We start from the raw sequence: 24,076 nt of genomic DNA on the forward strand, positions 1-24,076 counted from the left end.
CCTCCTTTGCAATCAGTTCAAACAAAATTTGTGTAAACAGCTCTCATTTACGTTTGATTCTTAACATTTTTTAGTATGAAATTGGTGCTCTTCCCGCAAGAATAAATAATACTAGGAACTTATATAAATTCTTGGTCTGTTTGTATATAGATTGAGATTTTTAGGGGACAAGGGCTGCACATCAACACCAATTCAGAATATCCAATAGTTTCAACTAATATCATGAGTTTGAATGACAAAGCTGTTGAAAATCGTTTTTTTTTGTTTTTTTGTCGCAAAATCAGCTACCATAAATAATCATCGGAGTGAAAAAAACGACATATCATATTAAAACGATTTCAGTCGTGATTCAAACGACATTTAAAAAAATTGAAAAATTTTTCTAGGTGTCGATAAAAAACGATTTCAAATTTTTGACTTTTTGTTCGATCGAGTGAAGCGAGTGAGCAGGCTTACAGTAGCTTTCTTTATGCTTACTTTATTCCTAATTTAATTAAATTTTACTCGAGTAAATTTTTTTGGAGTGTTTCTGGCGCCATTTTGGGAATAAAAAAATTCAAAAATTCAAAAATTTTGAAAATTTGTTTATTTTTTTTAATGAATTTTTTGTTTTTCTAATTGTTTTTTTTTTCAAAATCTGTCGCCCAAATTGCTTATTTTATTAGGAGTTTCGACTTTGCCTAAATTTTAGTTTTTTGTTCAGATCTTTTTATCACAACACGTTTTTTTGTTTTTTTAAAAGACTATTAGCACAGTAATTGGTTATCCTTGTTTATTATGAGTATGTTTTTGCTGAAAACATAAATATCCTCCACCCTAAATCCGCTAACATGATAAAAAGTAAAGTGGATAAACGAAGAATGATGATAGCTTTTGCGTGTCTGTTTTTAGGACCAATCGGCCGTTACGAGCCTTCTGGGTTGCTTTCCTGACTTCGACTCCTTTTGGCAGGATGTTCTGGACGAGGTTATTATCTTTTAAACATGTCCTCAGAAAACTCAATTCGCAAAAAAAGAGGCGTTATCTTTTCTGACTAATAAATTTAGTGTGAGCCAAAAGGTATGAAGCATTCAGTGTGCTTTAGTATAGTGCAAGAAAAATTATTAGAATCAAGAAAAACTGGAAAAAAGCTCAAATTTACACAAACACTTTCAAAAACTAGTGAAAAAAAATTAACTAAGCCCTAAAATTCACGTTTTATTACCTTAACCATCTGTAAAAAATCTAAAAATGAACTCATTTTTTAACATCTATATTTTTGTTACATTTTGTGTACCAGAAGTGCTCAGAAAATTAATTGAGCGGAGAAAAGAGGTTGACAAAAATTTAATTTATTTCTGCAAATTTCAGTTTTTGTTTGTAGGTCTCCAGCTTGCATGAAGATTTCAACCTTATTAATCAATTAAAGGGCAACTATTGGTCACCATCCGAAAAAGCCAACAGCCAATCACAGGTAAGCTTCAGTGACCCCTTCACGAACTCTTAATATACTATTGAGGGCTATTCTGACAATGGCCAAGTGACAGAGGGAACTGGTCAATCAATGTTCATTAGGCAATCAAAATTAAATGAATTTCGCACATACTTCTTCCCATTGTCTGAAATCTGAACTCTGATTGGCTAGTTTCATTTTCGGCTATTTTGAGGGGTGAGAACGCGCGCGCGCAAAAACATTTTATTGGTCAAAATTTTCCAAAAAGCGCCCAAAAATGACACTTTTAGATTTTTTTAAATCAAAAAATGCCTGCGCCGAAATTTCAAAAATGGGGGGGGGGGCGGAATTTCAAAAATTTCCGAAAATTTTGTCGACCTTTTTTTTTTAAGTCGACCGAATTGATTTTTCGAGTTCTCCCAAAGTACTAAAAAAGTTTGGAAAAAACAGGCAAAAGAAAGCGTTTTTGACTAAATTGCGTTTTTCCGGCGCGCGCTCCCCCCTCAAAATTAGTATATATTGGCGCCCGAGGCGCCTTTAGAAAAATTTAGGGGTGCGTCAGCCAAAAATGGGTATCTTAAAATATTCAAAGGGGGGACCCTTTGGGTCGGCAGGGGGTCGAATCTCTTAGGAGAAAAGGAGCGTCCCCCCCAACCCCCAAATCAGCCCCTGATGCCATTTTTCATAAAATAAATTGCCAGTGTACTTCACGTAATCTGATCTTTGAGCTTACAGTTGCAATATTTTTTTTTGCTGAGAGTATTTTTCCTTAGTGTGTAATGTCAGAAAAATTTAATTAAGTCGTACAAATCAGGGCGGTGATTCTAGAATTGAATCTAATTTTACAACTAAATTCTAATTTGATAGAAGCCGTTCAATTTATTCAAAATGGCTGTCACCTTTCAAACACGAATGCATTAAGTCTCTTGCTTTTGTTTGTAGGATTAAGTCGAACAGGAGATAAAAATAGGAAAGCAATGAAAAAATACCAGTTTTTTTTGCTCATTTTATGTGCGTTTCATTTTTGGCCTGTTTTTTCAAAAATTTGCTTGCGGCGCAGAAAACTTGATCAAATTAGGGTCTTTATAATGGTTTGGGAGTGCTCAGAAAATCATTTTTTTTTTGAAAATCCGCCCCTCTTCGAGAAATTCCTAGATCCACGCCTGGCCGAATCCTTAAAAAAAGGCGTCCGCTCCGCACCCTCCCCCTCTCAATCCACCCCTGTTTCGTTGTGATTTAGTCTTATAGCGCTTTTTTTAAAATTTAAGTTAACTTCACTTCATCAGTTTCATTCTTTGAGTTAAGTTTATTGTTTCTCATTTTAGCCAGTCAAAAAGTAGAATTGACTGACCTCAAATAATCTTGGTTAAGCTGGTAAGTTTGAAATATCGGTTTTGTTGCCTTGTCTTCGCTGTAGTCTTCCAAAACAGGTCCCGTAGAATTCTGCTAGCTGGGAGTATTAGTAGAGTTTGCAGAACCTGACTCTAAGAGCAGAAAATGAAATTTTGCTCAATTTTTTTTAAAAGAAATCTCACTGCATAATTCCATCCATTCAAAAAACTGAAAGAATAAAAAAATTGAACTCACTATTATAGAAACTAAAGTAGTACTAAGTTTTGAGAAAATCTCGAAGTGATCAGGAAAAGGTCAATTTTAATGCTAAATAACAAACCGTAGAAAAACGGAACAAATTTTCAAGATTTTAACGAAGCTGCAAATTCTACTGGGCCTGGTAGTTCAAGAGTCATCGCACAGAGCGAGAATCAACACCATATTAATACCACTGTTTTTCCCTATTCGACCAAGGGAGGTTATCTTGCAAGATCTTATTTGCTATTATCTTAAATGCATATGCAAAAACTGGCCAGTTGTATGTTTTTTGAGTGAAAATCCCTTATTGTCTGTCCGTAAGAAAGCCTATTGTTTTATAATTTTCGTATACATTGTTGATGCTCCAATGATTGAACCAGTCGTTAAAAAAATTGGAATATGTTTTTATCCAGTTAAACACAACAGAAAATTTAAAAAAGAAATTCATAAGGGTAACACGCGAGGCGGGACATCTTTTCTGAACAACATTTGTTTAGTTAGTTTTAAATTCTAAGTCAATGAAAAAAAAAACAAAAAAAAATCAAATCAATTTGCGAGAGTCTGAAAAAAGACACTAGGTCGCTAACTGGATCGACAAAGTCTGAATATATACCAAACTGGCACAGTCGCAGGAGTCTGCAAACAAAATTGCAAGTTGCTAACCTGGCAAAACCTCAACAAACACCCATCTTTCCTTGTTGCGAGTGGGTGGACAAAAAGTCACCATGGTGCTATGTGGTTCGGCAAATACGAACTCATACCAAACTCGCACAGTTACGAGAGTCTGTACAGAAAAGCGCCAAGAAGCTCAATGGGTCGGCAAAACCGAACTTTTACCCAGCTCGCAGAGGAGCTTTCAGTAGGCCTTAACAGCCCTGTCGAGGATAGTCCATTTGCACTATCTCCCCACATTCCATACTGTGTTGTGTTGAGGGAAGCTCTTTTTTTCGACTCAAGACCGTTTTTTGCGTCTAGAACTTTCACGTGGTTTCATGCTGTGTGCATTTTTAGAAGTAAGTCAATAGTAAGTAAGTCGAAAGTTGGAAGTAAGTCAATAGTAAGTAAGTCAAAAGTTGGAAGTAAGTCAATAGTTAGTAAGTCAAAAGTTGGAAGTAAGTCAATAGTAAGTAAGTCAAAAGTTGGAAGTAAGTCAATAGTAAGTAAGTCAAAAGTTGGAAGTAAGTCAATATTAAGTAAGTCAAAAGTTGGAAGTAAGTCAATAGTAAGTAAGTCAAAAGTTGGAAGTAAGTCAAAAGTTAGTAAGTCAAAAGTTGTAAGTAAGTCAATAGTTAGTAAGTCAAAAGTTGGAAGTAAGTCAATTGGAAGTAAGTCAAAAGTTGGAAGTAAGTCAATTGGAAGTAAGTCAAAAGTTGGAAGTAAGTCAATAGTAAGTAAGTCAAAAGTTGGAAGTAAGTCAATAGTAAGTAAGTCAAAAGTTGGAAGTAAGTCAATAGTAAGTAAGTCAAAAGTTGGAAGTAAGTCAATAGTAAGTAAGTCAAAAGTTGGAAGAAAGTCAATAGTAAGTAAGTCAAAAGTTGGAAGTAAGTCAATAGTAAGTAAGTCAAAAGTTGGAAGTAAGTCAATAGTAAGTAAGTCAAAAGCTGGAAATAAGTCAATAGTAAGTAAGTCAAAAGTTGGAAGTAAGTCAATATTAAGTAAGTCAAAAGTTGGAAGTAAGTCAATAGTAAGTAAGTCAAAAGTTGGAAGTAGGTCAATAGTAAGTAAGTCAAAAGTTGGAAGTAAGTCAATAGTTAATAAGTCAAAAGTTGGAAGTAAGTCAATTGGAAGTAAGTCAAAAAATGGAAGTAAGTCAATTGGAAGTAAGTCAAAAGTTGGAAGTAAGTCAATAGTAAGTAAGTCAAAAGTTGGAAGTAAGTCAATAGTAAGTAAGTTAAAAGTTGGAAGTAAGTTGATAGTAAGTAAGTCAAAAGTTGGAAGTAAATCAATAGTAAGTAAGTCAAAAGTTGGAATTAAGTCAATAGTAAGTAAGTCAAAAGTTGGAAGTAAGTCAATAGTTAGTAAGTCAAAAGTTGGAAGTAAGTCAAAAGTTAGTAAGTCAAAAGTTGGAAGTAAGTCAATTGGAAGTAAGTCAAAAGTTGGAAGTAAGTCAATTGGAAGTAAGTCAAAAGTTGGAAGTAAGTCAATAGTAGGCAAGTCAAAAGTTAGAAGTAAGTCAATAGTAAGTAAGTCAAAAGTTGGAAGTAAGTCAATAGTAAGTAAGTCAAAAGTTGGAAGTAAGTCAATAGTAAGTAAGTCAAATTGTGGAAGTAAGTCAATAGTAAGTAAGTCAAAAGTTGGAAGTAAGTCAATAGTAAGTTAGTCAAAAGTTGGAAGTAAGTCAATACTAAGTAAGTCAAAAGTTGGAAGTAAGTCAAAAGTAAGTAAGTCAAAAGTTGGAAGTAAGTCAATAGTAAGTAAGTCAAAAATTGGAAGTAATCAATAGTAAGTAAGTCAAAAGTTGGAATTAAGTCAATAGTAAGTAAGTCAAAAGTTGGAAGTAAGTCAATAGTAAGTAAGTCAAAAGTTGGAATTAAGTCAATAGTAAGTAAGTCAAAAGTTGGAAGTGAGTCAATAGTTAGTAAGTCATAAGTTGGAAGTAAGTCAATAGTAAGTAAGTCAAAAAATGGAAGTAAGTCAATAGTAAGTAAGTCAAAAGTTGGAAGTAAGTCAATAGTAAGTAAGTCAAAAGTTGGAAGTAAGTCAATAGTAAGTAAGTCAAAAGTTGGAAGTAAGTCAATAGTAAGTAAGTCAAAAGTTGGAAGTAAGTCAATAATAAGTAAGTCAAAAGTTGGAAGTAAGTCAATAGTAAGTAAGTCAAAAGTTGGAATTAAGTCAATAGTAAGTAAGTCAAAAGTTGGAAGTAAGTCAATAGTTAGTAAGTCAAAAGTTGGAAGTAAGTCAATAGTTAGTAAGTCAAAAGTTGGAAGTAAGTCAATAGTAAGTAAGTCAAAAGTTGGAAGTAAGTCAATAGTAAGTAAGTCAAAAGTTGGAATTAAGTCAATAGTAAGTAAGTCAAAAGTTGGAAGTAAGTCAATAGTTAGTATGTCAAAAAATGGAAGTAAGTCAATGGTAAGTAAGTCAAAAGTTGGAAGTAAGCTAATAGTAAGTAAGTCAAAAGTTGGAAGTAAGTCAATAGTAAATAAGTCAAAAGTTGGAAGTAAGTCAATAGTAAGTAAGTCAAAAGTTGGAAGTAAGTCAATAGTAAGTAAGTCAAAAGTTGGAAGTAAGTCAATAGTAAGTAAGTCAAAAGTTGGAAGTAAGTCAATAGTAGGTAAGTCAAAAGTTGGAAGTAAGTCGATAGTAAGTAAGTCAAAACTTGGAAGTAAGTCAATAGTAAGTAAGTCAAAAGTTGGAAGTAAGTCAATAGTAATTAAGTCAAAAGTTGGAACTAAGTCAATAGTAAGTAAGTCAAAAGTTGGAAGTAAGTCAATAGTAAGTAAGTCGAAAGTTGGAATTAAGTCAATAGTAAGTAAGTCAAAAGTTGGAAGTAAGTCAATAGTTAGTAAGTCAAAAGTTGGAAGTAAGTCAATAGTTAGTAAGTCAATAGTTGGAAGTAAGTCAATAGTAAGTAAGTCAAAAGTTGGAAGTAAGTCAATAGTAAGTAAGTCAAAAGTTGGAATTAAGTCAATAGTAAGTAAGTCAAAAGTTGGAAGTAAGTCAATAGTAAGTTAGTCAAAAGTTGGAAGTAAGTCAATAGTAAGTAAGTCAAAAGTTGGAAGTAAGTCAAAAGTAAGTAAGTCAAAAGTTGGAAGTAAGTCAATAGTAAGTAAGTCAAAAATTGGAAGTAATCAATAGTAAGTAAGTCAAAAGTTGGAATTAAGTCAATAGTAAGTAAGTCAAAAGTTGGAAGTAAGTCAATAGTAAGTAAGTCAAAAGTTTGAATTAAGTCAATAGTAAGTAAGTCAAAAGTTGGAAGTGAGTCAATAGTTAGTAAGTCATAAGTTGGAAGTAAGTCAATAGTAAGTAAGTCAAAAAATGGAAGTAAGTCAATAGTAAGTAAGTCAAAAGTTGGAAGTAAGTCAATAGTAAGTAAGTCAAAAGTTGGAAGTAAGTCAATAGTAAGTAAGTCAAAAGTTGGAAGTAAGTCAATAGTAAGTAAGTCAAAAGTTGGAAGTAAGTCAATAATAAGTAAGTCAAAAGTTGGAAGTAAGTCAATAGTAAGTAAGTCAAAAGTTGGAAGTAAGTCAATAGTAAGTAAGTCGAAAGTTGGAATTAAGTCAATAGTAAGTAAGTCAAAAGTTGGAAGTAAGTCAATAGTTAGTAAGTCAAAAGTTGGAAGTAAGTCAATAGTTAGTAAGTCAAAAGTTGGAAGTAAGTCAATAGTAAGTAAGTCAAAAGTTGGAAGTAAGTCAATAGTAAGTAAGTCAAAAGTTGGAATTAAGTCATTAGTAAGTAAGTCAAAAGTTGGAAGTAAGTCAATAGTTAGTATGTCAAAAGTTGGAAGTAAGTCAATGGTAAGTAAGTCAAAAGTTGGAAGTAAGCTAATAGTAAGTAAGTCAAAAGTTGGAAGTAAGTCAATAGTAAATAAGTCAAAAGTTGGAAGTAAGTCAATAGTAAGTAAGTCAAAAGTTGGAAGTAAGTCAATAGTAAGTAAGTCAAAAGTTGGAAGTAAGTCAATAGTAAGTAAGTCAAAAGTTGGAAGTAAGTCAATAGTAAGTAAGTCAAGAGTTGGAAGTAAGTCAATAGTAAGTAAGTCAAAACTTGGAAGTAAGTCAATAGTAAGTAAGTCAAAAGTTGGAAGTAAGTCAATAGTAATTAAGTCAAAAGTTGGAAGTAAGTCAATAGTAAGTAGTCAAAAGTTGGAAGTAAGTCAATAGTAAGTAAGTCGAAAGTTGGAATTAAGTCAATAGTAAGTAAGTCAAAAGTTGGAAGTAAGTCAATAGTTAGTAAGTCAAAAGTTGGAAGTAAGTCAATAGTTAGTAAGTCAATAGTTGGAAGTAAGTCAATAGTAAGTAAGTCAAAAGTTGGAAGTAAGTCAATAGTAAGTAAGTCAAAAGTTGGAATTAAGTCAATAGTAAGTAAGTCAAAAGTTGGAAGTAAGTCAATAGTTAGTATGTCAAAAGTTGGAAGTAAGTCAATAGTAAGTAAGTCAAAAGTTGGAAGTAAGTCAATAGTAAGTAAGTCAAAAGTTGGAAGTAAGTCAATAGTAAGTAAGTCAAAAGTTGGAAGTAAGTCAATAGTAACTAGGTCAAAAGTTGGAAGTAAGTCAATAGTAAGTAAGTCAAAAGTTGGAAGTAAGTCAATCGTAAGTAAGTCGAAAATTGGAAGTAAGTCAATAGTTAGTAAGTCAAAAGTTGGAAGTAAGTCAATAGTAAGTAAGTCAAAAGTTGGAAGTAAGTCAATATCAAGTAAGTCAAAAGTTGGAATTAAGTCAATAGTAAGTAAGTCAAAAGTTGGAAGTAAGTCAATAGTTAGTATGTCAAAAGTTGGAAGTAAGTCAATAGTAAGTAAGTCAAAAGTTGGAAGTAAGTCAATAGTAAGCAAGTGAAAAGTTGGAAGTAAGTCAATAGTAAGTAAGTCAAAAGTTGGAAGTAAGACAATAGTAAGTAAGTCAAAAGTTGGAAGTAAGTCAATAGTAAGTAAGTCAAAAGTTGGAAGTAAGACAACGGTAAGTAAGTCAAAAGTTGGAAGTAAGTCAATAGTAGGTAAGTCAAAAGTTGGAATTAAGTCAATAGTAAGTAAGTCAAAAGTTGGAAGTAAGTCAATAGTAAGTAAGTCAAAAGTTGGAAGTAAGTCAATAGTAAGTAAGTCAAAAATTGGAAGTAAGTCAATAGTAAGTAAGTCGAAAATTGGAAGTAAATCAATAGTAAGTAAGTCAAAAGTTGGAAGTAAGTCAATAGTAACTAGGTCAAAAGTTGGAAGTAAGTCAATAGTAAGTAAGTCAAAAGTTGGAAGTAAGTCAATAGTAAGTAAGTCGAAAATTGGAAGTAAGTCAATAGTTAGTAAGTCAAAAGTTGGAAGTAAGTCAATAGTAAGTAAGTCAAAAGTTGGAAGTAAGTCAATATCAAGTAAGTCAAAAGTTGGAATTAAGTCAATAGTAAGTAAGTCAAAAGTTGGAAGTAAGTCAATAGTTAGTATGTCAAAAGTTGGAAGTAAGTCAATAGTAAGTAAGTCAAAAGTTGGAAGTAAGTCAATAGTAAGCAAGTCAAAAGTTGGAAGTAAGTCAATAGTAAGTAAGTCAAAAGTTGGAAGTAAGACAATAGTAAGTAAGTCAAAAGTTGGAAGTAAGTCAATAGTAAGTAAGTCAAAAGTTGGAAGTAAGACAACGGTAAGTAAGTCAAAAGTTGGAAGTAAGTCAATAGTAGGTAAGTCAAAAGTTGGAATTAAGTCAATAGTAAGTAAGTCAAAAGTTGGAAGTAAGTCAATAGTAAGTAAGTCAAAAGTTGGAAGTAAGTCAATAGTAAGTAAGTCAAAAATTGGAAGTAAGTCAATAGTAAGTAAGTCAAAAGTTGGAAGTAGTCAATAGTAAGTAAGTCAAAAGTTGGAAGTAAGGCAATAGTAAGTAAGTCAAAAGTTGGAAGTAAGTCAATAGTAAGTAAGTCAAAACTTGGAAGTAAGTCAATAGTAAGTAAGTCAAAAGTTGGAAGTAAGTCAATAGTAAGTAAGTCAAAAGTTGGAAGTAAGTCAATAGTAAGTAAGTCAAAAGTTGGAAGTAAGTCAATAGTAAGTAAGTCAAAAGTTGGAATTAAGTCAATAGTAAGTAAGTCAAAAGTTGGAAGTAAGTCAATAGTTAGAAAGTCAAAAGTTGGAAGTAAGTCAATAGTTAGTAAGTCAAAAGTTGGAAGTAAGTCAATTGGAAGTAATTCAAAAGTTGGAAGTAAGTCAATTGGAAGTAAGTCAAAAGTTGGAAGTAAGTCAATAGTAAATAAGTCAAAAGTTGGAAGTAGGTCAATAGTAAGTAAGTCAAAAGTTGGAATTAAGTCAGTAGTAAGTAAGTCAAAAGTTGGAAGTAAGTCAATTGGAAGTAAGTCAAAAGTTGGAAGTAAGTCAATAGTAAGTAAGTCAAAAGTTGGAAGTAAGTCAATAGTAATTAAGTCAAAAGTTGGAAGTAAGTCAATAGTAAGTAAACCAAAAGTTGGAAATAAGTCAATAGTAAGTAAGTCAAAAGTTGGAAGTAAGTCAATAGTTAGAAAGTCAAAAGTTGGAAGTAAGTCAATAGTTAGAAAGTCAAAAGTTGGAAGTAAGTCAATTGGAAGTAAGTCAAAAGTTGGAAGTAAGTCAATTGGAAGTAAGTCAAAAGTTGGAAGTAAGTCAAAAGTTGGAAGTAAGTCAATAGTAAGTAAGTCAAAAGTTGGAATTAAGTCAATAGTAAGTAAGTCAAAAGCTGGAAGTAAGTCACTTGGAAGTAAGTCAAAAGTTGGAAGTAAGTCAATAGTAAGTAAGTCAAAAGTTGGAAGTAAGTCAATAGTAAGTAAGTCAAAAGTTGGAAGTAAGTCAACAGTAACTAAGTCAAAAGTTGGAAGTAAGTCAAAAGTTGGAAGTAAGTCAATAGTAAGTAAGTCAAAAGTTGGAAGTAAGTCAATAGTAAGTAAGTCAAAAGTTGGAAGAAAGTCAATAATAAGTAAGTCAAAAGTTGGAAGTAAGTCAATAGTAAGTAAGTCAAAAGTTGGAAGTAAGTCAATTGGAAGTAAGTCAAAAGTTGGAAGTAAGTCAATTGGAAGTAAGTCAAAAGTTGGAAGTAAGTCAATAGTAGGTAAGTCAAAAGTTGGAAGTAAGTCAATAGTAAGTAAGTCAAAAGTTGGAAGTAATCAATAGTAAGTAAGTCAGAAGTTGGAAGTAAGTCAATAGTAAGTAAGACAAAACTTGGAAGTAAGTCAATAGTAAGTAAGTCAAAAGTTGGAAGTAAGTCAATAGTAAGTAAGTCAAAAGTTGGAAGTAAGTCAGTAGTAAGTAAGTCAAAAGTTGGAAGTAAGTCAATAGTAAGTAAGTCAAAAGTTGGAAGTAAGTCAATAGTAAGTAAGTCAAAAGTTGGAAGTAAGTCAATAGTAAGTAAGTCAAAAGTTGGAATTAAGTCAATAGTAAGTAAGTCAAATGTTGGAAGTAAGTCAATAGTTAGAAAGTCAAAAGTTGGAAGTAAGTCAATAGTTAGTAAGTCAAAAGTTGGAAGTAAGTCAATTGGAAGTAAGTCAAAAGTTGGAAGTAAGTCAATTGGAAGTAAGTCAAAAGTTGGAAGTAAGTCAATAGTAAGTAAGTCAAAAGTTGGAAGTAGGTCAATAGTAAGTAAGTCAAAAGTTGGAATTAAGTCAGTAGTAATTAAGTCAAAAGTTGGAAGTAAGTCAATAGTAAGTAAACCAAAAGTTGGAAATAATTCAATAGAAAGTAAGTCAAAAGTTGGAAGTAAGTCAATAGTTAGAAAGTCAAAAGTTGGAAGTAAGTCAATAGTTAGTAAGTCAAAAGTTGGAAGTAAGTCAATTGGAAGTAAGTCAAAAGTTGGAATTAAGTCAATAGTAAGTAAGTCAAAAGTTGGAAGTAAGTCAATAGTTAGAAAGTCAAAAGTTGGAAGTAAGTCAATAGTTAGTAAGTCAAAAGTTGGAAGTAAGTCAATTGGAAGTAAGTCAAAAGTTGGAAGTAAGTCAATTGGAAGTAAGTCAAAAGTTGGAAGTAAGTCAATTGGAAGTAAGTCAAAAGTTGGAAGTAAGTCAATAGTAAGTAAGTCAAAAGTTGGAAGTAAGTCAATAGTAATTAAGTCAAAAGTTGGAAGTAAGTCAATAGTAAGTAAACCAAAAGTTGGAAATAAGTCAATAGTAAGTAAGTCAAAAGTTGGAAGTAAGTCAATAGTTAGAAAGTCAAAAGTTGGAAGTAAGTCAATAGTTAGTAAGTCAAAAGTTGGAAGTAAGTCAATTGGAAGTAAGTCAAAAAGTGGAAGTAAGTCAATTGGAAGTAAGTCAAAAGTTGGAAGTAAGTCAATAGTAAGTAAGTCAAAAGTTGGAAGTAAGTCAATAGTAAGTAAGTCAAAAGTTGGAATTAAGTCAATAGTAAGTAAGTCAAAAGTTGGAAGTAAGTCAATTGGAAGTAAGTCAAACGTTGGAAGTAAGTCAATAGTAAGTAAGTCAAAAGTTGGAAGTAAGTCAATAGTAAGTAAATCAAAAGTTGGAAGTAAGTCAATAGTAACTAAGTCAAAAGTTGGAAGTAAGTCAATAGTAAGTAAGTCAAAAGTTGGAAGTAAGTCAATAGTAAGTAAGTCAAAAGTTGGAAGTAAGTCAATAGTAAGTAAGTCAAAAGTTGGAAGAAAGTCAATAGTAAGTAAGTCAAAAGTTGGAAGTAAGTCAATAGTAAGTAAGTCAAAAGTTGGAAGTAAGTCAATTGGAAGTAAGTCAAAAGATGGAAGTAAGTCAATTGGAAGTAAGTCAAAAGTTGGAAGTAAGTCAATATTAGGTAAGTCAAAAGTTGGAAGTAAGTCAATAGTAAGTAAGTCAAAAGTTGGAAGTAATCAATAGTAAGTAAGTCAAAAGTTGGAAGTAAGTCAATTCGAGGTAAGTCAAAAGTTGGAAGTAAGTCAATAGTAAGTAAGTCAAAAGTTGGAAGTAAGTCAATAGTAAGTAAGTCAAAAGTTGGAAGTAAGTCAATAGTAACTAGGTCAAAAGTTGGAAGTAAGTCAATAGTAAGTAAGTCAAAAGTTGGAAGTAAGTCAATAGTAAGTAAGTCAAAAGTTGGAAGTAAGTCAATAGTAAGTAAGTCAAAAGTTGGAAGTAAGTCAATAGTAAGTAAGTCAAAAGTTGGAAGTAAGTCAATAGTAAGTAAGTCAAAAGTTGGAAGTAAGTCAATAGTTAGTAAGTCAAAAGTTGGAAGTAAGTCAATTGGAAGTAAGTCAAAAGTTGGAAGTAAGTCAATTGGAAGTAAGTCAAAAGTTGGAAGTAAGTCAATATTAGGTAAGTCAAAAGTTGGAAGTAAGTCAATTGGAAGTAAGTCAAAAGTTGGAAGTAAGTCAATTGGAAGAAAGTCAAAAGTTGGAAGTAAGTCAATTGGAAGTAAGTCAAAAGTTGGAAGTAAGTCAATTGGAAGTAAGTCAAAAGTTGGAAGTAAGTCAATTGGAAGTAAGTCAAAAGTTGGAAGTAAGTCAATTGGAAGTAAGTCAAAAGTTGGAAGTAAGTAAATAGTAAGTAAGTCAAAAGTTGGAAGTAAGTCAATAGTAAGTAAGTCAAAAGTTGGAAGTAAGTCAATAGTAACTAAGTCAAAAGTTGGAAGTAAGTCAATAGTAAGTAAGTCAAAAGTTGGAAGTAAGTCAATAGTAAGTAAGTCAAAAGTTGGAATTAAGTCAATAGTAAGTAAGTCAAAAGTTGGAAGAAAGTCAATAGTAAGTAAGTCAAAAGTTGGAAGTAAGTCAATAGTAAGTAAGTCAAAAGTTGGAAGTAAGTCAATTGGAAGTAAGTCAAAAGTTGGAAGTAAGTCAATTGGAAGTAAGTCAAAAGTTGGAAGCAAGTCAATAGTAGGTAAGTCAAAAGTTGGAAGTAAGTCAATAGTAAGTAAGTCAAAAGTTGGAAGTAATCAATAGTAAGTAAGTCAAAAGTTGGAAGTAAGTCAATTGGAAGTAAGTCAAAAGTTGGAAGTAAGTCAATAGTAAGTAAGTCAAAAGTTGGAAGTAAGTCAATAGTAAGTAAGTCAAAAGTTGGAAGTAAGTCAATAGTAACTAGGTCAAAAGTTGGAAGTAAGTCAATAGTAAGTAAGTCAAAAGTTGGAAGTAAGTCAATAGTAAGTAAGTCAAAAGTTGTAAGTAAGTCAATAGTAAGTAAGTCAAAAGTTGGAAGTAAGTCAATAGTAAGTAAGTCAAAAGTTGGAAGTAAGTCAATAGTAAGTAAGTCAAAAGTTGGAAGTAAGTCAATAGTTAGTAATTCAAAAGTTGGAAGTAAGTCAATTGGAAGTAAGTCAAAAGTTGGAAGTAAGTCAATTGGAAGTAAGTCAAAAGTTGGAAGTAAGTCAATAGTAGGTAAGTCAAAAGTTGGAAGTAAGTCAATTGGAAGTAAGTCAAAAGTTGGAAGTAAGTCAATTGGAAGAAAGTCAAAAGTTGGAAGTAAGTCAATTGGAAGTAAGTCAAAAGTTGGAAGTAAGTCAATTGGAAGTAAGTCAAAAGTTGGAAGTAAGTCAATTGGAAGTAAGTCAAAATTTGGAAGTAAGTCAATAGCAAGTAAGTCAAAAGTTGGAAGTAAGTCAATTGGAAGTAAGTCAAAAGTTGGAAGTAAGTCAATTGGAAGTAAGTCAAAAATTGAAAGTAAGTCTTGGAAGTAAGTCAAAAGTTGGAAGTAAGTCAATTGGAAGTAAGTCAAAAGTTGGCAGTAAGTCAATTGGAAGTAAGCCAATAAAGATTTCTCTCGGAGTTTCAGTGCACAGTTTGGCCTCGTAATGAGTTTTTTGGCTATTGTAACTTTTGGCTATTGAAACTAGTCGAAGTATCCATTATCGCTGAAAACGCCTTTCTCCAATGGACAAAAAACCTTCTTTTAACACCATTTTTTCCCGTCGTCATTAAGCATCTGGACTATGATATCGGAAACAAGTACAGAAAAACATGATTGAGTATGTTTTTTTTTGTGTCAACTTTTTTCCTTTTCAGTTCAATCAAAATTAGGAAATCACGCAGATCCCATGGTACAACAAATGTATGACAGGCAAGAAACGTAAAATTTCAAAAAAAAATTAAACTTCAACTCGAGTGTCAGCCATATAAAAATTGTATGAAAAGAAGTATTCTTTTCTCTTTTAATTTGAAAAAAAAACTTCAGAGTGCTCGCTCTTTTAAAGTTGTTTAAAAATTAGTAATTTTTAGTCTTGGACATAATTTAAATAACTTTTATTGGCCTTAATATCTTCGAAAGTCGTACTCAAAAGTCTTAGCGATTATTTTCTTAGAGTTTGAGTTTTTAACTCATAATTTGGAAATGGCCAGTTATTCAATTGAAGTATAACATTTCAGCGACATATTGACTGTTTTTTCTTGGCTCCCTGAATATGGATACATGACTAACTGGGTTGAGCTCTCACTGCTATTACAAAAAAAGTGGAGTTTGCAATTGCTGGTTCAAAGTTTTTTTTCTGACCTTTTAATCTTTGATAAAATCGAAGCATCAATAAATCAGTGCTTATATTTGAGCTATCAAGACTGGAAAGTTTGAAATTTCTGCCCTTGGTTCAAACACTCGGTCTCCTAATCTCTAGTCTCATAAGCTTCCTTTACACCATCTCCTCTTCGCAATCCGTCTCCTTGAGACAAGCAGATTCTTAAAATTAAAAGTGACAAAATTTTATTGCTGATTTTTTTACTGACTACATGTTGAAAATTTACCAATGGTCCTTTGGTGTAATTTTTCATAAATTGAGAGAAGGAAACACTAAATAAGTTTAAAAATTTCAGTCAAGTCAAAGGTATTTTGTCTATTGTGCCAAGATTTTAAAAAAATCAGACCAAACAATGTAAATTACCAAGCAGACCAAGCAATGATTGTAAATTAATTGAGCTGTTTTTACCAGTATAATTAAACTGTGTGTCAAATGGGTTGCATGCCGTTTCGCCGCAAGTCAATTTGTCTCAGCCCATATTGTCCTACACCAATTCTTTCACAAGACATATTGTCCTATGTCATCTTGTCCCAGATAATAAATAACTAAAAGTTGCCTCAGACTTTTTGATATCTTCGAACATTTTCGCTGAATAATTAAATTTGAAACAAAATGCGGATTCATCAAAATATATGAGGAATCAAAATGCGTTCAAAGCATGCGTGAGCAAATTGAAAGCCGCAAGGTTTCAACTGAATTTTCTTGTCGAGTTTACCATATCAACAGACTGACTGCCAATTTTGTCAGCTCACTTTAGTCAAAAAGTTAAGAGTTCAAAACTCGAAGAAGTCAAAAATTTTAATTTAAAGACATGAAACCCAAAAATGCAGGTACTGCCTGACTCTAAAACCCTTCATACTGGCTATCCCAGTATGGGGGCGGGGTGAGGGAAAGAGCAAAACTATTGCAGTATTGGCCTCTATCATCTTCCAAAACATGGGCTCTCTCCGGTGGCTATAAATTCAAAATCAAATAAAAGAGCAACAAAATGCCGACAATTGAGATAAAGTTATGCCGACCCATTAAAGTTTATGAAAGAGTTAAATGAGCAAGTGCAAATAAAAAATCAATAACTTAATCTTTGTTAAAATTACTGGAATTGTTTTGGATTTTATCAAGATTTTCGCGATGTTTCTTCCGACCCTGGTTCTGCGTCCTCCTGAGGTTTGGGTGGCTCCCTTGAAATAACGCGGTAACTCCGAGATGCCAGCCTCAACGTCGTTTGTCGTTCGGATCAAACCTTCCGCTGCTTCTTACGAATGATTCCAGAGACTCAAAGGAATTAAGCGCTGCCCCTTTAATGTAACTTCTCTTGAAGTATGAAGCAAGCTCATCACAACAGTCAACTGCCTTCTCGATTTCCTTAATAAAGCTCTCAATTGATTGTCCGACTAAACAGTTGGAACAAAACTTAATGCGGGTTTTAAACGGAGAAACAGGCTGAGTTCACATTTATTTTCTTACTTTTTTTAAACCGAGATCATTTATTTTCTGTAAAAATGCTTGGCAGATGTGAAAATAACAGCCTCTGATCGAAATTTTTATATATGCATTCGCAAAAGCATTGACGGCGGCTCGTTCAATTAAAAAGAATCCATGATGGCTGCGCATTATCCGAGACAGTATGAATAGTTTTCAGGAATTCTGCTGGAATGTTTGTTCTGTTTTGTTAGGGAGTAGAGCATAAATTCAATTGGGTACAAACCACCAATATGAAATTGAGTAGTACAAAGCTGGTAAAATTGCGTCGGGTAAAGTTTGAATGTGCCGTCGCAAAGCCAGAGAGAACTGAGAACTTGGAAGGCATGAGCATTATTCCGGTTACTAAAGAGTGAAATTTGTTCAGGATCCATGACTCCACTGTCAAATAAACAGAAATCAATATACTTCTTTGGAAATACAAAAAGCCTGTCTTTAATGATTGGGGCAGATAGAGCCAGATTCTGCTTGTGGCGGTTAAGAGTTTTGTTTATTGCTGCTCGACTGGGCAAGGACAACTGAACTGCTTTTTCGTCCGATGCTTCCTGGAAACAAGTGGCAATTACACTGCTTTTAACATGTATTATTTGCTGCTTGGCCTCTTTTTTCATTTGATGCATGTTCCTGTTGGCTTCATTTTTTCGCGGTCTATTATCGTGGCTATTTTTGATTTTGGTAGAGACCAGTTCATCTTCAGCTGTTACAGCGAGCATTCGGCACTTATGGGAACTGTATCTCGCGCATCTCTAGTGTTGAGTTGTTTTTATTGTTCGCTTTTTAGTGGACACAAAGTCGTGTCCGTTAATAATCAGCGTTCGCTTGTTTCGTTGAAATTTTCCCCACGTAATTTGACTCATAATAGTTAAAGTGTAATTTTGCACAAAAAAGATTTAAAAATGACGCAAAACAAAAATATTAGCGTTTTTTGTGTTTCAATAGCGATAATTGCGGATTAATTGTCTCATTTTTGCGTTTATTTGGCAAAAAGTTTGGCTGTGATGATTTTTGAGGCTCAGTTCAAACAATTTTGAGTCAGTTTCCCTTCTTATCCTAAAGCGAGGTCAGTTTACGATTAGCACGTGCTGTTCCTTTACACTAATCGATTTGAACAACAAATAATTAACTAGAAGTGTTAGTTTTGGAAGAAAACGGCATAAAACAACTTGTCACATTGGGCAAGTTGGTATAGGACAAAACTTCATGTAGGGCAATTTAGTATAGGGCAAGTTGGCATAGGGCCAGTTTTCCCGGGCCGAATAGTCCTGACATCGTCTAATGTTGAGCGCATTTTCTCAATTTCTATTTGAAAGACTTAATTACTTGGATGTGTAATCCTGCCTGTGTTTGGATGTTTTTCACTGCCGTCTTCCTGCTCCTTCAAGGGTAATCGATACTTCGTGACATTTCTGAGCTGGTTTTCATTTGATGTTTTGTAAATATAAAAACTTCTGTTTTGGTTTTTGTCTTTGTTCAAAGTCTGTATTTGACCTTTGAAGAACTTCTTATACTTTTTTTAATGTTGATTCTGGATTTCTTTTCGCAAAAGTGATTTGCTTTCTCAAAATTGAGCAAAAAATAATGTATGATCTGAGTTAGTATTTTTTTGCAGTTTTGCCGAACTGATTGCTTAACTCATTGTCTAGTATTTTGATTAGGAGCGGACCCAATGTCGTCTATGTTTATCCATAATTTTGAGCTGGAATTTTCAATATCATTTTTATAATCGGGAATCTATAATTTTGATCGGGTATAACTGTAAGCTAGGTCAAACCGGTTAGTTTTTTTGGTTTTGGAGGTGAAGTAACAAAATAAACTACGGACAACATTATCAGAAAGTTTTTGCAGAAATATGTGAAAAATATATATTTTTTGCATTAATATGTGAGTTCGTAAACTCAAAAAATGTTTGTACAGGAAAAGCTTGCGCGCAAAGTGAGATCATTTTTTCACTGTTGAGTTCACGATCACTATTTTTTGCGGTTTTTAATTAGTTACTTATAACAGATTCGGTAGCAAAAATTGTAGCTCATTTTTATTTTACTTACCAATCTGGCAGCAGAATTTTTTTATATTTGATTGTTTTCAACTAAGGTAAGAAGATAAATAGAAAGTAGAGACAATCAGCAAAATGAATTGTTTTATTTGAAAGGTAGAAACTCGTTGTTATAACACACGTAAGCGGCAGATTAATACGTTCCAAATTGAATTGAGTCCGGTAACTTAGTCTTTTAAAAATATTATCAGACGCTAAACACACTTTGCATCTTAGATAGCATGTGGGGGGATGAAATGAAGAAAGAAAAATATATATTTTTTCGATAATGTTTTCAAGTATTCAATCAAAAACTTTTTATTTGGCTTTAAAGTCCAGTCGGAACCTTCAGGGCCTCGTTGTGAGATAGGAGCAGTCTTGTTCCTATTCACTAATTGAAATGTATTCAGGGGTCCTCCCCTCGCATTTTTCCTATAGTGAGAAGGCGAGGACATTTGTGAGGGACGGGGTATTCGAACATAAACTCGGGAAAAAGTGGCGCTAATCCGCTGTCCTCGTATTTCCAAAAACTATAGATCAGTTGGCTGTTTTATGAGCTGTAGTTCCAATCATTGCACATCCACATCAAAAATCAAGTAAAAACATTAAAAACTGCCTGTAGTAACGCAATATTTTCACTAATTAGATTGCTTCTTTCCAGTCGGAAACGATTCAGAAGAACCATCAAGTTGCCGCGTGGAAGTATAGGGTGCCTCACACAAAATTTAGAAAATTCGCGCTCAATTAACTACTCCAAATTATCAAAAAATGAAGTTATCGTAGCTCTCTAATAACATAATAGTACCATAACATTTCTCTTAACTCGCGTAAAAAATTTATAGCAAAGGCTATCGTTTTTTATGGTGTTAAACTTCTCATTGTTATTGTTTTCATTGTTTCAAAAAATTGTCAAATTCGTTGTGTTCCGGGTGGTTTTGGCTTGAGAAAAAAGTTTTTAATTTTTAAATAAAAGTCTTTGAAATAATTTTGTAATAGACACTCTGAGCTCATATAAAGATGAAAGCATTCCGTTCAGATGATTTTCTGCTTATTGGAATTTAAAAATTTACCATATAGGTTAGTTTGGCAAAGTGCATTTTTTTAAACAGTTATCTATTAACTCGTGGAATCAGCGGCAAATAATTCCGGCTCAAAAATCAATCTAAACTGGGGCATACTAAGTGTGTAATGATTTTTTTGAAACGTTTCCTTAGCATTTACCCACAGCTTTTTTTCACAGACATTTTGATCAGGGTTTCTTACTTATTCCGTTCTAAATTTTTAGTTTGTCGATTTTGCAATATGAAGTGTACAAATGCAGAGAAAATCTAGTTTGCTTAATAAAAAAGTGATCACTTTATTCTTTAGCCGATTTCAAACAAGGCCGAAATTTGATCGGCTTATTCTAGCCAACCAGATGGAAGCAAAATATATTCAATTCAGAATTATTGATTTATGGGCTGAATAAGTAAGACGACTCTTTGAATGAAAAAATATGGAAAGTAAAGCTAGCAATTTCGATCAGGCCAATATTTTCTGGTTTCGATTTTTTCATCTTCTTCTTACAAAATATTTTCTCAATTTACTGATTTCAGATTCATTCCTGGTTTTCGCGGTAGACAGCCAAAAATTGCCAATTTTACAAATATGCATTTCATTGCCGTATGTTATATTTCCGACTTTCGAAGAAAACGGAACAATTATGCTTGGGGTGGTTCTTTTATTCAGTCATTTTCGGCGATCGAAATAATAGTTTTTGACAAAATAGAATACACCCTATTAAAAATGTTCACTCCTGACATCAAATATAAAAAAAAAACAATTCACCTCCGATCATATTTTGTAAAGTTCTGGAAGTTTGAAAATTCCTAATCTGGCTATGCTCTGGACTAATTTTTGCGCATTTTGAAGACTTTACTCAAAAATCTGAAAGCGTAACTCGAATTATTTTTGCGTGGCGAAGTATCCCGAATAGCAGAATGGTTGCGAACTGAATTGAAGCTAGTTAAAAGATCGTACGTATCAATTTCGTACGAACCAAACTTTCACACTTGATCTTAGATTTTGTAAAAAAAATTATAATATTTCATCTATAGTCTTTTCCCAAAAACTATTCGATATGGATTAAGGGGCAGTCTGAACATACAGGGCTTTGCCTTGATATACGAGCAGTACTGCTTACATTCACGCTGTTTTCTCGGTTAACCATTTTTGTATCTACTATAATTGCATTTTGTGTTAAATAAAATCATTAATTATTTTGAAATGTTAAAAATAAATATATATTTTTTTCGTTGTTTGGGAATTTTTCACGTTCTGTGGAGGTGAGCTTGAAATTTTTCTGCAGCTTGGCACCATTGACGTAAGAAACGCGTGTTTTAATATATTCAGCTCGTACTTGTGTTTTCCCGTCATTCATGCCTTGCTGCAGAAAAAAAAACCAACATTACCTTACAGAACAAGCAAGTCTATATCCCAAAAGTTTATTTCTTATTTTGTGTCATTTTTTTCATGCGTGATTTTGTGCATTCATTGAGTTTGCTTAGCCCAAAATTCAGTTCTGAAACGTGAAAATTGATAAACTTCAAACCATAGGCAAAAAAAATCTGCTTTAATGAAAATGTCTAATGAGAATTTGGCGACTCTTTACTGTCTAGTGCAAAAAATTGAGATCAAAGTAGCAGTGAAATTAGAAAGGATTTAAAAATTTGTGTTTCAAAATAACCCTATAATTTGCACGAAAGAAACATCAAAATAAAAACAAAATATACTGTTGTTTTGTTGAACATTCTTTATTAAAAAAACTTTGGAACTGTTGATCTGACAACCTTTAGGCAGCAAATGGACTCAGCCAATTTGGCTCTTAAAATTCCTTTCATATTTTTGGTTTTTCTTCCCTCTTTATTGAATACAAAGGCTGTGCATGGCAACTAACTAAATATGAGTGAAAACAGTAAGCTTTTCTCAAGGAGGGTTTGTTATAATGATAGCTTAGCATAATTCATCATTTACCAAGCACCGAACTTGAACGGACACTGAAGGCTTTACAGACTGTTAGAAAGCGCTGTATGTGGGTGGGCAATAAGACCGCATGTCGATTTAAGTTACTCGAAATTGTGAATAAAAATGGACATGGGAGGCGATTGAATAGACAGCAACTTCTTTTGCTGAAAACTGTCTTTTTGAACGTGGGCCATATAAATCACCGTCTGTTCTGCATAATTATTCACCTGGGCTTAATTCTGGGTAATCTAAATTTATTTGATTTATATGATGAGGCTTGAAAAAGCCCCCAAAAGAATAGGCCTGTCTGCATTTCACTTTTCCGCGTCGCCGACTCTCTCAAAATTATTTGCATCCTAAAATTACTAGATTACTTTCAAAAAGTCCTTTAAAGGCCTCATATTGCATTAAATACCATAATACTGAAAAAAACGGAATTGGTTTTATTGAGCGGCAACTTTATAGTACCGTTATAAAGCAACATTTGAGGCTTTTTGTAACGGAACAGCAGCACTACACAACACAACACAACAGTGTCGGAAAAAGAACGTTTTAAGCTGCCGAGAATTGTTTTTCAATGTTTTTACGTATCCCAAATTACTGAAGTAATAATTATTTCAAATTGGCTGTGTAGATAAAAAGACAAAACTACCTATTTTAATCGAAAATTAATTCCTAAACCAAAAAGAAGTTCAGCCTGGTATTGAAAACTTTCTCTCTGTTTCGCCCCAAAACAGTATTAATAATAAACTTCCAACAGCTCAGAAGCTGAAATCAGTTTGTTCATAAACTTCCTTCGGCACTTGAACTTTTTTTTGTTTCGGCAGTACACAGTTTTTTGAACCCTCCACCAACTTTTTCTACTGGGTGCTGAAAATTCGAACTGAATATCGAATTCGAAAGAAAAATGATAACCAAACCCTTTTTGAAATTTGAATGCAAAGTTTTAATGATTTAAAGAGATCCAATTATAACTAATCAGTGAAAAAAAGTTGGCCAGATCGGGTAAAAATCAGGTCACAAAAGCGGGTAAAAAAGTGTACCCTATTTCTAATGAGCTATTCGATACCAGCTGAAAATAATTGGCAAGTTTGCAAAGGCAGGTCTTCTCATGCAAATGTTCTTAGAATTTTGTAAAGCCCATTCGAATACTAATTTTAAAATACTTTTCCAATTCTGACGCTGCAATTAAAGATATAGAAATAGATCAACCCTTAATTTGAATTTTGGTAACCCTAGCCTGATATGCCTTTCTGTATAATTATTTCTTGCCTGGTATAAGAAAGCAAAAGAAAATCAACGAGTAGCATGAAAATTATTATCTGAATGAACAACTTTGGCGCTAATTAATAAAATCGGCCGAAAATTTCGACTGAGTTTTTTTCATTTGATAATACACTGTTAGGTGTCCCAATTGCTGTGTTTTAGCTTGTAGATCATGAAAACGGGATGGAATATCCTGATGTCTCCGAGGACAATTTAACCAATTTGAACGAACAAACAATCGGTAACAACAACAGCCGACTTCGGAAAAATCAAATGAAAACGCCCAAAACACCGCGCCCTCTCACTCTTACAGCAGCCGCACGAGCCCAAGAAGCGAGAAAACGAAAACAGAGCAACGAACGAAAATAGAAAGCGTTTCATTTACTTCTATTCTAGCTCACACACCCGCCGTTCACACCTCGATCACATGTTTTTATTTTGTTTGACAGATTTATTTTTTCAAACACAGCTGAATTATTCTATTTTTCACGTTGCATTTTTCAAGTTTTGTGAATTTATTTAGCCCAATTTGTGGAACTGTATGCTAGTATGCTCAACAGCAAAAAGAATGTGGCCTTAAAATTATTCGAATTGTTATGAAATTGAACTGTATTGTAAATTAAATATTTTTTTTTGTAAGTTTTGGATGCTATTTGCAGTTTAAATAAACCTAAACTGTCATCATCGTTGATTAAATTTGATTAGAACATTGATTGAAATTAGAAATTGTAAAATTGAAATGAATCAGTTGATTGTGATAGTTAATTAAATCGTATATCCGATATAAAAACTGAAAAGTTATTCTTTTTAAAGTTTAAATCGAAAAGCTCAAGATAAATGCTCGAAACAGATTGTGATAATTTAAATCATTCAAAGTAGGGTAACTTCCCAAATTGCATACTTCCCAAATAGCATAAAAACAACTATTTCGCTCTAAATGAAACAAAACTGCTCATATCAGGGCGAATCACTGAATGTTCCGACTGCCTTTTATGGTCAATGGAGCAGTAATAACATGAAAAAAATGAATGGAGAAAAATTTAAAAAAGTTTTTTTTTTAATTAGAAAATTTGTGACAATCATCCCCGCACACGCATTTTATAAAATACAAAGTGATAGATTTAGCTCCTAGTAACAAATCACGTATGGCAAATAAGCTTCCTATAACCAATTTGGAACGAGTTCAAGGCGGATTGAACCTCCACTTACGCGTTTTTAGTGCA

At 32.9% G+C, this 24,076-nt stretch overlaps 1 protein-coding gene across 1 annotated transcript in view; it reads left to right on the forward strand.

Annotated features, from left to right (window-relative positions):
• The window catches only part of LOC134853890 (uncharacterized), a 37,980-nt gene extending 14,425 nt beyond the window's left edge, over window positions 1-23,555 (forward strand). The window contains exons 2-4 of the mRNA XM_063869853.1: window positions 892-966; window positions 1,364-1,453; window positions 23,016-23,555. Coding sequence (XP_063725923.1) covers window positions 892-966; window positions 1,364-1,453; window positions 23,016-23,222 — 372 coding nt within the window. The 3' untranslated portion in view covers window positions 23,223-23,555. The remainder of the gene's footprint in view (window positions 1-891; window positions 967-1,363; window positions 1,454-23,015) is intronic.
• Window positions 23,556-24,076: the final 521 nt, after the last annotated feature.

This window comes from Symsagittifera roscoffensis, chromosome 9 (assembly GCF_963678635.1).
Source record: "Symsagittifera roscoffensis chromosome 9, txSymRosc1.1, whole genome shotgun sequence".
Classification (NCBI taxonomy): Eukaryota; Metazoa; Xenacoelomorpha; order Acoela; family Convolutidae; genus Symsagittifera; species Symsagittifera roscoffensis.